Genomic DNA, 16,972 nt, shown 5'->3' on the forward strand with positions numbered 1-16,972 from the left:
TCTGAGTGGATCTCACGCGGAGCTCGTACGCAGATGGCCGGGGAGACAGCCGAAGAAGCGTTCACATGCTCGGAACGTGGGGAATGTTTTCCTCCGAAGCCAAAACTCACCAAGCACGAGCGGGTCCACGCAGAAGAGAAGCCATTTGCGTGTTCGGCATGCGGGAAATGTTTTTCCAGAAAGATTGTGCTCGATAAACATGAGAAGCAGCACAGCGGGGTGAAACCGTTTGCGTGTCTGGAATGCAGAAAATGTTTCTTCACAAAGTACGAACTTGTTGTTCACGAACGAAATCACACGGGAGAGAAGCCTTATGCGTGTTCCCAGTGCGCAAAATGTTTTACCGCAAAGTCAAAGCGTACCAGGCATGAGAGACGTCACACAGAGAGACCGTTTCTGTGTGAAAAGTGTGGAAAATGTTTCATCACAAAACTGGCGCTTACCCGACACGAGCGGATCCATGCAGAGGGGAAGCCGTTTGCGTGTTCAGAATGCGGGAAATGTTTCTCCAGAAAGATCGTGCTCGATAATCATGAGAAGCAGCACAGCGGGGTGAAGCCGTTTGCGTGTCTGGAATGCGGGAAATCTTTCTTCACAAAGTACGAACTTGTTATTCATGAGCGAAATCACACGGGAGAGAAGCCACACGTGTGTTCTTACTGCGCAAAATGCTTCACCACAAAGTCAAAGCTTAATAGACACGAGAAACTTCATACGAAGAGACAATTGGCATCTTCACAAAGTGGGAAATGTTTCATCACAAGACCATCAGTTACCAGACACGAGCGGACTCACACGGGAGAGAAGCCATTCGCGTGTCCGGATTGCGGGAAATCTTTTTCCAGAAAGGCTGTGCTCGATAACCATCAGAAGAAGCACAGCGGGGTGAAACCGTATCCGTGTCTGGAATGCGGGAAATGTTTCTTCACAAAGTATGAAGTCATTATTCATGAGAGAAATCACACGGGAGAGAAGCCTTACTCATGTTCTCACTGCCCAAAATGTTTCACCTCAATGTCAAAGCTTACTAGACACGAGAGATTTCACACCGAGAGGCCGTTTACATGTCCTGAGTGCGGAAAATGTTTCACTACTAAACAGTTACTTACTAGACACAAGCGGCTTCACACGGGAGAGAAGCCATTCGCGTGTTCGGAGTGCGGGAAATGTTTCATCACGAAGCCCGAGCTCGATAGACATAACGGAATTCACATCGGAGTGAAACCGTTTGTATGTTCTGAGTGCGGAAAGTGTTTTAGCAGAAAGTCAGACCTCACTACGCATGAGAGATTTCACACCGGAGAGAGACCGTTTCCGTGCGCTGAGTGCGGGAAGTGTTTTTATACGAAAGGACATCTCAGCAAGCATGAGCGGAGACACACGGGGGAGAAGCCATTTTCATGTTCCGCGTGTGAAAAATGTTTCACCTCAAAGACCTTGCTCACTAGACATGAAATATATCACACAAAATTGAAACCGTTCGTCTGCTCTGAATGTGGAAAAGGTTTTTGTACAAAGCCGGAGCTCATTCGACATCAGAGATTTCATACAGGAGAGAGACCCTTTCCATGTCTCGTGTGCGAGAAACGATTTTACACGAAAGGACATCTCAACACGCATGTGCAGAGCCACACACGATAGAAGCCGGTGTGGAAAAGGCAACGCTGGTATCCAGCGATTATTCCATGTTATAGAGGTCTGCATTACTACAGCTAGTAACTCTACAGGGGGGCTATAATGTCCTAAACTGTTAAAAACCGTTTAGGTGAAAGTGCCCACTAACAAGATTTCACAAAATCAACTCATTATCCCTAGCTATACTTCATCAAATATCATTAAGTTGAGGGTTAGAATAAAGATGATAGATAAACCACCTCATATCGCAGCAATGACTACACTCCTTGGAAATATCATTTATTCTATACTCGTGTTTAGGATCAATCCATAAATATCTGAAAACATACACAACTTTCACCATAATGGTTGTTTTTGTTATACTTTAATTTTTCCTTTGGTTTTCTCTTACACTTTCTTATAATTTTGTTCCTTTTATCGTCGCAACTGATTATCTTGAAATACTCAATCTTTATGTTGTGTTGTATTTTTGGCATTATGATGTGTTTACTCTGTAAACGGAGTATCGAGGTCACATAGAATGAAATGATCACCGTGTTCCCTTGACCTTGTGATATCTTTGTCATTAGCCAACACATTTCTTTGTTCTGTAACAGTTTGCTACACATGCAAAAAAAATCTTTAATCAAAACTCTCCAATAAAAAACTTATTATATAAAAAAAATTGAGATTTCACAAAGGAGAGAAAGCATTTGATATAAAGGGGCGGGAAGCTGTCCTCAGGATTTCTGTGTCAGTCTGTTTGTAATTAAACTTATAAGTAATAAAAATACTACACACAGAGCGCACACGGTACAGAGATGCCCCGCTTTATCTGAACAAAAAATACAGCACATGTTCATTATTGGCCACGTACACAATGCTCGCGCCAACTCCATCTACCCCAATTTACAGAGGAGGGGAAGGGTTTGCGGTTAGAAAGCAGAAAAGGTGAAAATGTGTCAAGCCGGCTTACAACTATTTTTCAAAACCAGACACTGCTGGGTATATGAAATGCTAATATTTCAACTCTTACCATGGACATCCATCAGCCTTGTGGTAGTCATTTTTACACACACAGTAACACCCCACTATGTGTTCAGCAACATCTCCCAAGCATATGTTTGTTGGGCCACATTTGGGAGGTGAGCATTTTTACATGTAGTCATCACGAGCCCATGTCCTATTTGGGGCATCTTTAACAAATCATACATTTTATGATGTCTAGACGTCCTGGGGTATTTCAAATGCTAGTATTTTACGCTTTATTTGCCAGGATGTTTGGGAAGATACAGGAGCAATTTTAGCACTTGCACATAAATCTAAACATTTTTTTGGACATTTTTAATTTTTTTTGGAAATGGATGATTATCCTTATGATGTCATGGTGCCATCACTGGAACATTAGTGTAACGGGTTCACCGAGAGAGCTGTAGTAACTCCCAGAGATCACCCACATTTATCCTCCTCTTGCCCCCGGAATCACTTCCAGCACCAGCCAGCATGCGCACCTTGGAACCCTGCTATGTGCACCCAATAAGTAGACACAACTACCTTGAACTGAGTACAGCAGGAATGAACAGTTTATTGATGTAAAACAGAGTCATATAGCCACATCACTTCATTAACATAAATTAACATTGATAAACAGGTACATGTAGACAAAACCCAACCTTTAGTCCCCTTTAGCTACTGAATCTCCCCCTGGTAGCCATCCTGTTATGGGATTAGTTTACACAATGGAGTTCCTGCCTGTTTGGCAGCCAGGCTGGAGCCATCTCTGAGTACCTTGGGGCCTGTATGACAGCTCATTCTGTCACAATTATTTTTTTAAATAAGTAGTAACTTTTAAAACTGTTTTATTTTCTATATTATACTTTTCTAATTGCATAGCGATTAAAAAGCTGGGCTCCGCTGAGGCGGATACAGGGGGTCTGTTGGGACTACTACTTCCTCCTGGTACAAAAAGCCATGTTTCCCTAATTACTATTTTTCATTTTTTTATTTTTTTTTACAAGCTGTGTTGAATCCTGCGTGTCTAAATTATCACCTTTGTTCATACTTTTGTACGTAAGCACTGTGACATTCGTCAAATTAAACTATATATTAATCCAGTTTTCGTCTCTGTGTTCTAACCCAACGAGAAAGCCGGAATAAACCAAGTTACTTAATTGTTTTACTTCATTTGGGGTTTATACATTTTTGATCGGTTCTGTGTGGTACCGGGCGTTACTGAAGCGTCTGTAAACTGCAGTCAGCTTAAAACATAACTTGGTGGTGGCAGCCTATCACCAGCCTGGTGTGGGTTTTTGGGATGTGTTTAAGGGTTAAATGAGTGACCAGGTATCGTTAACACTTGCACCCCCACACCTTATGTGTCCGGTTATCCAATAGCTAGCCGTGACAATATTCTTTACATTGTCTCCTGAACTCAAAGGATGATGTGTCTCAGAACTCACAAGAGATTACTTCTGTCCAAAGGCTTACCGAGAGGACCGACGTAATGGATTGGTTCTAATTTAACAAGACATCAAACTATTAACCGGGAACAAGAATAAGGCTTCTGCCCGGTGTGAATTCTGAGACATTAACCGAATCTCTTGCTCCTACGTTTCCAAACTCACGGAAATGGTTTTTCATCCGTGCTGAGTCTGCTGGTGGGCCACAAAATGGGACCTTTGTTTGAAACGTTTCCCGCACTGGGAACATGAAAAAGGCTTCTCCCCGCTGTGAATTCTGAGATGTAGAACAAGGTGCCAATTCCTGTTAAAACGTTTCCCGCACTCAGAACATGCAAAAGGCCTCTCACCGGTGTGAATTCTGAAATGTTGAACGAGGTGAAAGTTGCTGGTAAAACATTTTCCGCACACGGAACACGGCAATAGTTTCTCTCCTGTGTGAGTCCGCTGGTGGAGAGCAAAACTTGCGGAGTTGGTGAAAGATTTGCTGCATTCAGAACAGGAAAAAGGCTTCTCCTCCGCATGAACTCCTACGTGCTGACCAAGGCTTGCCTTACTACTAAAACATTTCCCGCACTCTGAACACGGAAATGGTTTTTCTCCCGTGTGAGTCCGCTGGTGGTAGCTGAAACTCGAGTATTGCTTGAAACGTTTCCCACACTCTGAACACGAGAAAGGCTTCTCCCCGGTGTGAACTCTGAGATGTTGAGTGCGGTGAGAGCTGCTCTTAAAACGTTTCCCGCACTCAGGACAGGAATACGGCTCCTCGCCGGTGTGAGTTCTAAAGTGCTGAACAAGTTGCCATTTACTGTTAAAAGATTTCTCACACTCTGAACACGAGAAAGGCTTCTCCTTGGAGTGAATTCTAAGATGTTGAACAAGGTGCCAGTTCCTGCTAAAATGTTTCCCGCACTCGGGACATGGAAATGGTTTTTCACCCGTATGAGTTCGCTGGTGGCGTACGAAATCAAACTTGTGATTAAAACGTTTCCCGCACTCAGGACAGGAATAAGGCTTCTCATCTCTGTGAATACGCTGACAAGTTTTCCCGCAGTCCAGAGAGGAGACCACCGATCTATCATGGATGGTCTGATGTAGAAGAAGATCAGAGTCCCTGGTAAACCGTTCCTGACACTCGGGGCAGCTATATGCACCCTCATCGGGGGGTGTTTCACACTGAAAATGTGTGTTACTGGTTTGGGTTTTATCAGTAGAAGTAGATCCCTTGGGTTCGGTTGGGATCCAATAATCTTCATTGGAAGCGGATTCCTCCTTTACGTGGACAGACGTATTATCCCCCCCGTCGTGCTCTGTGTGCGTATCGGGGGCTGAGACATTTCCGTCTTCATCTGAGGGGGGTCCGTCCTCATTACGAGTCGCTGTGAGCTCTCTCTGTGGAGACTCCGCCGGGTCACAAATGTCTGTCTCTTCACATGAGGCGGATTCCTCCTTAATAAAATGAGACGTCTTACAGTCCAGCGGAGAATTAGGGGCTCGATCTCTGACCTCGGATGCGTCTGTCGGAGAGAAATCATCAAATTAAGTGAAGCGGCCGCTTTCCCAAACAAGCAGATTTCAGATCTCTCGCGGCTGCCTTATTGCCGAGTATTTATTATACGGACCTCACATTTTACACGTTATTTGTTACAGTGAAGATGCCTTAATATCTACACACAGACCGCACGGATTAAACCTCTTACCCGGAGAGCCGCGGGGCTGGTGGGCCTCCATCATCACGTCCCTGTAAAGCTCCTTGTGTCCTTCTAAATACTCCCACTCCTCCATGGAGAAATAGACGGTGACATCATCACACCTCACAGGAACCTGAGACACACAATGAGCCGTCACCATCCAGACACACGCCTCGGTGTTACTGTATAACGTCCCGTTCCCAGCAGCGCTCACCTCTCCAGTCAGCAGGGACATCATCTTGTTGGTCAGTTCCAGGATCTTCTGCTCGCGGTTCCTCTCGTGGGTCAGCGAGTGAGGTGGAGGCACCGGGCTGGGGCTCCGGGTCCCGGGGGGTCCGTCTGACACACGGGGGCCGTCGCTGGGTGGGACGCAGTCACTGGGCTTCCTCACAATCATATAATCCTGTATATCGGGAAAGATATTGAAATATCGATGAGCAAAGAAACATCTGAGCTGCAGTTTGTGGACATAACGACATCCATGTTCTGGCCCCAGAGACACCGGCCCCTCACCTCTCCACTCAGCAGGGAGATGATCTCCAGGGTGAGCTCTAAGATCTTCTCAGCCACCGGATCCTTGTCCATGTTCAGTCCCAAACCGGACTCTTTCCTGGGTCACCACGTTTGGCGCTCAGACGCCTCCCTGTACCACAAATTCTAATAACATGATGGCGAAAAAGACAAAACCCTAATAAAAATACTTTCTTCACCCCTTTTCTTATCCCAGACACCCCTCACCCAACACCAATCTTCTGCTCCCAGCAATCTCTCGGCTCCCACAAGTCCAATCGCCACATCCTCTTTTAGGAGCTGTGGCCCCAAATCTTGGACCTTCCATTATTGCTTCTTTGCCTTTCCCACTTAAGGTTCCAGAATTCTTAAAAATCTTATCCACATACCCCTCCTCCTCTCCCCCTCTCCTCCTTTTTCCTCTGCTCTCTGGGATGCTCATTCTGTGTGCAAGAAACTAACAACCAGACGCGATCCCTTCACCTCTACTTCCCTGCACCTTCTCGCTCAGACTGAAACCCGGCCAACCTCTTGCAGCACCGCTTCTCCCTCCTATGGTGGCCTCCACCTCACTCACACTCCCAGACCCGATGACATGAACGTTGGTGAGTTCGGCTTCCTGCCCTCCTCAACTTAAACCTCTCCACCCATTCCCTCCACTCCATCACTCTCTTTCTCCTTATTTGAGGTCCATGCTGTGTGGTTACTTAATCCCATCTCCTTACGCATTGCTGTTATATACCGCCGCCCCACCCGGGCCCAGCTAACATCTCTCTTGGCCACTTCTCCTCGTGGAAAAAGGGGGAGCGCGCAGCGGCTGCAGTTTAATGTTAGTAGCATGGGGTAGAGCGCGGCGGCTGCAGTTTAATGTTAGAAGAATGGGGGAGAGAGCGGCGGCTGCAGTTTAATGTTAGAAGAATGGGGGAGAGCGCGGCGGCTGCAGTTTAATGTTAGAAGAATGGGGGAGAGCGCGGCTGCAGTTTAATGTTAGTAGCATGGGGTAGAGCGCGGCGGCTGCAGTTTAATGTTAGAAGAATGGGGGAGAGAGCGGCGGCTGCAGTTTAATGTTAGAAGAATGGGGGAGAGCGCGGCGGCTGCAGTTTAATGTTAGAAGAATGGGGGAGAGCGCGGCGGCTGCAGTTTAATGTTAGAAGAATGGGGGAGAGCGCGGCGGCTGCAGTTTAATGTTAGAAGAATGGGGGAGAGCGCGGCGGCTGCAGTTTAATGTTAGAAGAATGGGGGAGAGCGCGGCGGCTGCAGTTTAATGTTAGAAGACTGGGGGAGAGCGCGGCGGCTGCAGTTTAATGTTAGTAGCATGGGGTAGAGCGCGGCGGCTGCAGTTTAATGTTAGTAGCATGGGGGAGAGTGCGGCGGCTGCAGTTTAATGTTAGAAGAATGGGGGAGAGCGAGGCGGCTGCAGTTTAATGTTAGAAGAATGGGGGAGAGCGCGGCGGCTGCAGTTTAATGTTAGAAGAATGGGGGAGAGCGCGGCGGCTGCAGTTTAATGTTAGAAGAATGGGGGAGAGCGCGGCGGCTGCAGTTTAATGTTAGAAGACTGGGGGAGAGCGCGGCGGCTGCAGTTTAATGTTAGTAGAATGGGGGAGAGCGCGGCGGCTGCAGTTTAATGTTAGTAGCATGGGGTAGAGCGCGGCGGCTGCAGTTTAATGTTAGTAGCATGGGGGAGAGTGCGGCGGCTGCAGTTTAATGTTAGAAGAATGGGGGAGAGCGAGGCGGCTGCAGTTTAATGTTAGAAGAATGGGGGAGAGCGCGGCGGCTGCAGTTTAATGTTAGAAGAATGGGGGAGAGCGCGGCGGCTGCAGTTTAATGTTAGTAGAATGAGGGAGAGCGCGGCGGCTGCAGTTTAATGTTAGTAGAACGGGGGAGAGCGCGGCGGCTGCAGTTTAATGTTAGTAGAACGGGGGAGAGCGCGGCGGCTGCAGTTTAATGTTAGTAGAACGGGGGAGAGCGCGGCGGCTGCAGTTTAATGTTAGTAGAACGAGGGAGAGCGCGGCGGCTGCAGTTTAATGTTAGTAGAATGAGGGAGAGCGCGGCAGCTGCAGTTTAATGTTAGAAGAATGGGGGAGAGCGCGGCGGCTGCAGTTTAATGTTAGAGGAATGGGGGAGAGCGCGGCGGCTGCAGTTTAATGTTAGAAGAATGGGGGAGAGCGCGGCGGCTGCAGTTTAATGTTAGAAGAATGGGGGAGAGCGCGGCGGCTGCAGTTTAATGTTAGAAGAATGAGGGAGAGCGTGGCGGCTGCAGTTTAATGTTAGAAGAATGGGGGAGAGCGCGGCGGCTGCAGTTTAATGTTAGAAGAATGGGGGAGAGCGCGGCGGCTGCAGTTTAATGTTAGAAGAATGGGGGAGAGCGCGGCGGCTGCAGTTTAATGTTAGAAGAATGAGGGAGAGCGTGGCGGCTGCAGTTTAATGTTAGTAGAATGGGGGAGAGCGTGGCGGCTGCAGCTTAATGTTAGTAGAATGGGGGGGGAGCGCAGCGGCTGCAGTTTAATGTTAGAAGAATGGGGGAGAGCGCGGCGGCTGCAGTTTAATGTTAGAAGAATGGGGGAGAGCGCGGCGGCTGCAGTTTAATGTTAGAAGAATGGGGGAGAGCGCGGCGGCTGCAGTTTAATGTTAGAAGAATGAGGGAGAGCGTGGCGGCTGCAGTTTAATGTTAGTAGAATGGGGGAGAGCGTGGCGGCTGCAGTTTAATGTTAGAGGAATGGGGGAGAGCGCGGCGGCTGCAGTTTAATGTTAGTAGAATGGGGGGGGAGCGCAGCGGCTGCAGTTTAATGTTAGTAGAATGGGGGGGAGCGCAGCGGCTGCAGTTTAATGTTAGAAGAATGGGGGAGAGCACGGCGGCTGCAGTTTAATGTTAGAAGAATGGGGGGGAGCGCAGCGGCTGCAGTTTAATGTTAGTAGAATGGGGGGAGAGCGTGGCGGCTGCAGCTTAATGTTAGTAGAATGGGGGGGAGCGCAGCGGCTGCAGTTGAATGTTAGAAGAATAAGGGGTGGAAAAGGGAAGCAGGGTGTATTAGTGTCAGGAAGCGGGAGGTGGTTTTTGGCACTTTGCGGATCTCTGCCGTTATATAGTGGTGCTGAGGTGAGGCGACTGATCCAGATACATACAAGAACAGACCATGCGCAGCCCAAAGCAAAGCAAAATACCAAAGTGGAACAGCCTCCCAGCAGAAGAGGCTGAGGTTAATACAACAATTTATTTCCCAGATACGCCATATAGACCCCACACAGCAACTGCCCCCTGTAACTAAACTACCCCCAGATACACCATATATACCCCGCACAGCAACTGCCCCCTGTAACTAAACTACCCCCCCAGATACACCATATATACCCCACACAGCACCTGCCCCCTGTAACTAAACTACCCCCCCAGATACACCATATATACCCCAGACAGCACAGCAACTGCCCCTGTAACTAAACTACCCCCCAGATACACCTGAATTTCAGATCTTACCCCCGGGACAGCTGTCCGACCGGAGCGAAAGAGAAATCCGGTACAGGCTCTCGTTTAGTGGCTCCTTTCACAGACTCAATGTGTGATTTTTCATTACATCATCACTTCCTGATAGAAGTGTCCGATTACGTCATCTCCTGCTTCCAAACATGGCCGCCGGCAGCTCACATCGTGCAGATATTTGCATTTCTTTAACTTCCTGAAACAAAGATGGCTGTCCTGTACATCCGCTTCCTCTGATATCACATCCGCTCGTAGAAGCGTTACCGCGGCCATTTCCGGGTTGGTTGTGGGAGGAGCATGCGTCGTGCAGCACGTTGTCAGGACGTCCAGAAGTAGTGGCTACAGGGCTACGATCCACTGTGTGAGCCCAAAGGTGAAATCTTACGAATAGGGACAACCTGGGGGTTCTCAGAAGTAGTGGGTACAAGACTTTGAGAGTACAGAGTACAGAGGTAGAGGGATGGGAGGGAGTGTGTTAGTGCATGGTGGTAGAGTGTGTTAGTGCATGGTGTTAGGATGAGTGTGTGTTACTGTATGGTGGTAGAGTGTGTTAGTGCATGGTGTTAGGATGAGTGTGTGTTACTGTATGATGGTACAGTATGTTAGTGCATGGTGTTAGGATGAGTGGGTGTTACTGTATGGTGGTAGAGTATGTTAGTGCATGATGTTAGGATGAGTGGGTGTTACTGTATGGTGGTAGAGTATGTTAGTGCATGGTGTTAGCATGAGTGTGTGTGTGACTGTATGATGGTAGAGTATGTTAGTGCATGGTGTTAGGATGAGTGTGTGTTACTGTATGGTGGTAGAGTATGTTAGTGCATGATGTTAGGATGAGTGTGTGTTACTGTATGGTGGTAGAGTATGTTAGTGCATGGTGTTAGGATGAGTGGGTGTTACTGTATGGTGGTAGAGTGTGTTAGTGCATGGTGTTAGGATGAGTGGGTGTTACTGTATGATGGTAGAGTATATTATTACATGGTGTTAGGATGAGTGTGTGTTACTGTATGGTGGTAGAGTATATTATTACATGGTGTTAGGATGAGTGTGTGTTACTGTATGGTGGTAGAGTATGTTAGTGCATGGTGTTAGGATGAGTGGGTGTTACTGTATGGTGGTAGAGTATGTTAGTGCATGATGTTAGGATGAGTGGGTGTTACTGTATGATGGTAGAGTATATTATTACATGGTGTTAGGATGAGTGTGTGTTACTGTATGGTGGTAGAGTATGTTAGTGCATGGTGTTAGGATGAGTGTGTGTTACTGTATGGTGGTAGAGTGTGTTAGTGCATGGTGTTAGGATGAGTGTGTGTTACTGTATGGTGGTAGAGTATGTTAGTGCATGGTGTTAGGATGAGTGGGTGTTACTGTATGATGGTACAGTATGTTAGTGCATGGTGTTAGGATGAGTGGGTGTTACTGTATGATGGTAGAGTATGTTAGTGCATGGTGTTAGGATGAGTGTGTGTTACTGTATGGTGGTAGAGTATGTTAGTGCATGGTGTTAGGATGAGTGGGTGTTACTGTATGGTGGTAGAGTATGTTAGTGCATGGTGTTAGGATGAGTGGGTGTTACTGTATGGTGGTAGAGTATGTTAGTGCATGATGTTAGGATGAGTGGGTGTTACTGTATGGTGGTAGAGTATGTTAGTGCATGATGTTAGGATGAGTGTGTGTTACTGTATGGTGGTAGAGTATGTTAGTGCATGGTGTTAGGATGAGTGGGTGTTACTGTATGATGGTAGAGTATATTATTACATGGTGTTAGGATGAGTGGGTGTTAATGTATGGTGGTAGAGTATGTTAGTGCATGGTGTTAGGATGAGTGTGTGTTACTGTATGGTGGTAGAGTGTGTTAGTGCATGGTGTTAGGATGAGTGTGTGTTACTGTATGGTGGTAGAGTATGTTAGTGCATGGTGTTAGGATGAGTGGGTGTTACTGTATGGTGGTAGAGTATGTTAGTGCATGATGTTAGGATGAGTGGGTGTTACTGTATGGTGGTAGAGTATGTTAGTGCATGATGTTAGGATGAGTGTGTGTTACTGTATGGTGGTAGAGTATGTTAGTGCATGGTGTTAGGATGAGTGGGTGTTACTGTATGATGGTAGAGTATATTATTACATGGTGTTAGGATGAGTGGGTGTTACTGTATGGTGGTAGAGTATGTTAGTGCATGATGTTAGGATGAGTGGGTGTTACTGTATGATGGTAGAGTATGTTAGTGCATGGTGTTAGGATGAGTGGGTGTTACTGTATGATGGTAGAGTATATTATTACATGGTGTTAGGATGAGTGGGTGTTAATGTATGATGGTAGAGTATGTTAGTGCATGGTGTTAGGATGAGTGTGTGTTACTGTATGGTGGTAGAGTATGTTAGTGCATGGTGTTAGGATGAGTGTGTGTTACTGTATGGTGGTAGAGTATGTTAGTGCATGATGTTAGGATGAGTGTGTGTTACTGTATGGTGGTAGAGTATGTTAGTGCATGGTGTTAGCATGAGTGTGTGTGTGACTGTATGATGGTAGAGTGTGGTAGTGCATGGTGTTAGGATGAGTGGGTGTTACTGTATGGTGGTAGAGTGTGTTAGTGCATGGTGTTAGGATGAGTGGGTGTTACTGTATGGTGGTAGAGTGTGTTAGTGCATGGTGTTAGGATGAGTGGGTGTTACTGTATGGTGGTAAAGTATGTTAGTGCACAATCTAAAGATCTGTGTGTAAGGTTACTTCATTGCCCTCCTTATGTTTTATCCAGTGGTTCAAATCCCCACCACTTATTCCCTCTACCGCAGATAAAATGGGGGCAGAAGTGCTAAGGCCCCGGCCACAGAGCCTTTGTCCTCATAGAGCTGAGGATGCGTGACACATATGCACATACGTGTGACACATGTGCCAAGACAATGACTTATATAACAGTTCATATCCCAATTTATCAACGCTTTATTCATGGAAGCCATAAAGCCCCCACTCCTCGCTCTCAAAAGTAGCGCACAACTCAGAGGAAGGTCTGGGGCCAGGGCTCTGTAATAGTGATATTTCCGAAGGTCTTAATGGTGAAGTACGATACAAACGTCTACAGCGGGACGGCCATTCCTGGGATGAACAAGACAAATGGCGAGTGATTTTAGTAAACCACTAGAGCGATCAACAGTGCGTCAGATTAATGTTGATAAATGTAAATAATGCATTTGGGGAAATCTTAGTGCAGAATTTAGCGCTTGGAAGAAATGTTTTCTTTATTTCCAGATCCTTCTTCGTAGAAGACCATTTAACATCATATTTACTTTTTTTATCCACGTGCATTTCTGATGTAATTTCCTTACTTAGTTTGGTTTCATCTTTTAAACATTCAGATATCGCTTTCCGGGCCCTGTTCCCGAACTCTGATCATTAAACTGAAAAGAATGAGACCAAAGACAGAACCTCGGGGGAGTCGACTCGAAACACCCAACTAGAAAATACCCCATTAACAGAAACTCTGTCCTTTCACCAATTCTCTGTTTTTTAAATAATATTTAAACATGTTCTCAAATAATTTAATTCAATCTTTTTCTTTAAGGAGTGTAAATATTCCGAATAACCAGACGTTCCGACCACATAGATGGAAGATCGTCTCCTGCGTCATCTCTCTCATCATCGAGTCTGAAGAAACAAATACAATCACAAGGAAAATCCTGAAACAATCCGTAACGAGGAGTTTGGGGATAAAAGTGCCGCCACTCGCAGCTGAGGAACCCCAATCTCCGGTGGATAAAGTGTTTAGTGAGCGAAATAGAAACATTCATAGAAATTTGAGGTTCTGGATGCGTTGGATCCAATCTCGGCCGTACAGAAATGGATCAAACAGAGAAAACCTTTCCGTGTTCTGAATGTGGGAAGCACTACACGCAGAAAAGATATCTGAGAATACACGAGAGAATTCACACCGGGGACAAACTGTATGCGTGTTCCGAGTGCGGGAAACGTTTCATCACAATGACATATCTTAGTAGACACGAGAGAATCCACACGGGAGAGAGACCGTTCGGGTGTCCGGAATGCGGAAAACGTTTTTCTGTAAAATCACATCTCAAGCAGCACGAGATGTGTCACACAGGAGAGAAGCCGTTCGCGTGTTCCGAATGCGGAAAATGTTTCAGATCAAAGTCAGGGGTCAACGAACATCTGAGGATTCACACGGGAGAGAAGCCATTTGCGTGTCCGGAATGCGGGCAATGTTTCACCGCAAAGTCGAAGCTTGTCGTACATAACCGATGTCACACGGGGGAGAAGCCGTTTGCGTGTTCTGAATGTGGGAAACGTTTTACCACAAAGTCAAATCTTGTCGTACATGAACGACATCACACGGAAGAGAAACAGTTTACGTGTCCTGAATGCGGGAAATGTTTTACCAGTAAGTCAGAGCTCACCGTACACGAGAAAGATCACACAGGCGACAAACCATTTGCATGTCAGGAATGCGGAAAAAGCTTCGGCACGAAGTTGGAGGTCAATGAACATCTGAGAACTCACATGAGAGTCAAACCGTTTGGGTGCCCTGAATGCGGGAAATGCTTTGCCGCAAAGGCAAAACTTCTAATACATAAACAATGTCACGCAGAAGAGAAACCATTCGTGTGTTCAGAATGTGGGAAATGTTTACGCTCACAGTCGCAGCTGAGAACACATGAGCAAATTCACACGGGAGAGAAGCCTTTTGAGTGTTCTGAATGCGGAAAATGTTTAACCACAAAGTTCAATCTTATAATGCATGAGCGCTGTCACACGGGGGAGAAACCGTTTGCGTGTTCTGAATGCGGGAAACGTTTTTACAGAAACGCACATCTCAAGCAGCACGAACGATATCACACGGGAGATCTACCGTTCACATGTTCTGAATGCGGGAAATATTTTAACACAAAGACGGAGGTCGATGAGCATGTGAGAATTCACACGGGAGAGAAGCCCTTTGAGTGTTCTGAATGCAGGAAGTGTTTCAGCAGAAAGCCACAGCTGAGAAGGCATGAGCGAACTCACACGGGGGAGAAGCCATTCGGGTGCTCTGAGTGTGGGAAGTGCTTTAGCTCAACAACAAGCCTGAAAAGGCATGAGCTAATTCACACGGGGGAGAAACCATTTGGGTGTCCTGAGTGCGGAAAATGCTTTAGCTCAACAACAAGCCTGAAAAATCACGAGCTAATTCACACGGGGGAGAAACCATTTGGGTGTCCTGAGTGCGGAAAATGTTTTAGCACGACACCAGGTCTGAGTAGGCACCAGCGAATTCATACGGGAGAGAAATCATTTGCATGTCGTTGACAGAGTAGACAGGAAAATGCCCATAGGAAAGGGAGAATTTGCGTAGAGAAATATAACGGAGATGAACAAATTCATCCATAAAGGGAAAAAAGCCACACCCGTGGTACAAATAATCACTTTATTAGATACTAATGTGTACAGGAGATTAATACAAAAGAATACAGCGGCATCATTCGTGAGAATGTCCATTTGGGTGTCTGTGTGGCAGAGCTTTTCCTGGTGTGTATTTGGGTGTCTGTGTGGCAGAGCCTGTCCTGGTGTGTGTGTTTTGGTATCGGTGTGGTAGAGCCTTTCCTGGTGTGTACTTGGGTGTGTCTGTGTGACAGAGCCTGTCCTGGTGTGTATGTTTTGGTGTCGGTGTGGCAGAGCCTGTCCTGGTGTGTGCTTGGGTGTGTCTGTGTGACAGCCTGTCCTGGTGTGTGTATGTGTTTGGGTGTCTGTGTAGTAGAGCCTGTCCTGGTGTTGTGTGTTTGGGTGTCGGCGTGGCAGAGCCTGTCCTGGTGTGTGTGTCTGGGTGTCGGTGTGTGCACTGTACTTACTGTAGTAATAAATTGATTTATTTAATGTTTACTTATACGGAGATAAAACGGCCTCCTGAATTCGTAGTCACTTCGGAGGAAAAGTAAAGGTTTTGTGTTATTTTCTCTTATTTCAATCTGCATATTTTATCACAAAGGATTAATCGCAGAAACTTTAATGGTGGTTGGGATCTTCAGAGTGAAACCCAATTTAGTTGTAAGAACTGATTTCGTTATTCCCACTGGCTTCACAGTCCTTCCCCCTTGAGAGGACCTTTTCCACAAACATACTGGCGGACCACTTTGCACCATGAACTGCATGCATTAAAAAAACACATTAATAATGTATCTGGGCTGAGATATTTATTGGACGATGCAGCACTAGAACAGTTGTGGTGGTATTAATAGCCAAAAGTTTCTTACAAGAATATTGTGAAGAATAATGTGATTACTGTTTTGTTCCACTGAATAAAATTGAACTTTTTCATCTAAAAATGTTTGCCGTAGCAAATGTTTTGATTCCATTATGTGTAATGTATTTCATCTATCATTTATGTGGGTATAAGAGCTCGGCCGCAAGATAAACTATACGGGGCCGGTCTCCAAGTGTTTCCAGGGCTGCTTTTCATTCCCAGTCTGGCCCTGTGGAAACCTGCAGCGTGTGGAAGGCAAGATGGATTCATTGAAGTATCAGGAAATCCTAGTCATGCCGTCTGTGAGGAAGCTGAAGCTTGGGCATCGTTGGGCCTTCAAACTGGACAGTGATCCCAAGCATACCTCATATTCCACCAATATTAGCCCCTGCTGCCGATCTATATTAATATTAGACCCTGCTGCCAATATATATAAATATTAGACCCTACTGCCAATACATTTTATATTGATAAAATTGGACCCTATGCAAGCATTTCCTTGGAACCCGCTCCACGCAGAAAAAAATACGTATAGATCAAATAAACAACACGTGAAACAGTACTTGCATGTATAGATCCATTGAATAAGACATACAAACCTACATAACTACATACATAATGTATGGAAACATTGCATAGCAGGGATAGATCAACACATTAACACACAAACCCAGCTTTGCATGTATAGATCAATTGAAATTTACTCTTAAAAGGGGTGGGACGAAGAGATGAGGCACGGCCATTGGGCGGCGCGGTGCGGCTTGGTTGCAGAAGACGTTCCTGGAAGATTCTACAATGGCCATCGCAGTCACCTGACTTGAACCCCATAGAAAATCTCTGGTGGGCTTTGAAGACGGCGGTTGCAGCACGCACACCCAAGAATATTCCTCAGGAACGCTGCTAGAAGCTGGTGTCTGGCAATGCATCTCGTTTGTAGCAGGTCATAGATAAGTCATAAGTTGCAGTTTCAGTGTAATTTGGGGAAACCACGTGAAG

The 16,972-nt window shown here is 46.1% G+C and overlaps 2 protein-coding genes across 2 annotated transcripts; one reads left to right on the forward strand and one right to left on the reverse strand.

Moving 5' to 3' along the window:
• The first annotated feature begins 33 nt into the window (after positions 1 to 33).
• On the forward strand, positions 34 to 15,045 carry LOC149275529 (uncharacterized). The gene is made up of 4 exons (XM_089504648.1): positions 34 to 683; positions 765 to 1,394; positions 13,602 to 14,235; positions 14,404 to 15,045. Exons 1-4 carry the CDS (start codon positions 34 to 36, stop codon positions 15,043 to 15,045), a joined length of 2,556 nt encoding a protein of 851 aa, XP_089360774.1.
• LOC149275530 (uncharacterized) lies at positions 4,251 to 6,349 on the reverse strand. Its single transcript, XM_089504617.1, has 4 exons — positions 6,278 to 6,349; positions 5,979 to 6,167; positions 5,774 to 5,897; positions 4,251 to 5,590 (listed from the first exon to the last, which is right to left on the reverse strand). Exons 1-4 carry the CDS (start codon positions 6,347 to 6,349, stop codon positions 4,251 to 4,253), a joined length of 1,725 nt encoding a protein of 574 aa, XP_089360743.1.
• Positions 15,046 to 16,972: the final 1,927 nt, after the last annotated feature.

The sequence above is a fragment of the Sceloporus occidentalis genome, unplaced genomic scaffold (assembly GCF_023333645.1).
Source record: "Sceloporus occidentalis isolate IW3139 unplaced genomic scaffold, rSceOcc1.0.p SCAF_282, whole genome shotgun sequence".
Lineage (NCBI taxonomy): Eukaryota > Metazoa > Chordata > Lepidosauria > Squamata > Phrynosomatidae > Sceloporus > Sceloporus occidentalis.

Coding starts and splice junctions, on each gene's coding strand:
- LOC149275529 (XM_089504648.1), top strand. CDS start 34: ATGGCCGGGGAGACAGCCGAAGAAGCGTTCACATGCTCGGAACGTGGG. Junction 1,395..13,601: donor AGACACACGGGGGAGAAGCC/ATTTTCATGTTC, acceptor AACAGAGAAAAC/CTTTCCGTGTTCTGAATGTG. Junction 14,236..14,403: donor GCTTCGGCACGAAGTTGGAG/GTCAATGAACAT, acceptor TCACAGTCGCAG/CTGAGAACACATGAGCAAAT.
- LOC149275530 (XM_089504617.1), bottom strand. CDS start 6,349: ATGGACAAGGATCCGGTGGCTGAGAAGATCTTAGAGCTCACCCTGGAG. Junction 5,898..5,978: donor TGTCCCTGCTGACTGGAGAG/GTGAGCGCTGCT, acceptor TGTGTGTCTCAG/GTTCCTGTGAGGTGTGATGA. Junction 5,591..5,773: donor CCAGCCCCGCGGCTCTCCGG/GTAAGAGGTTTA, acceptor TCTCTCCGACAG/ACGCATCCGAGGTCAGAGAT.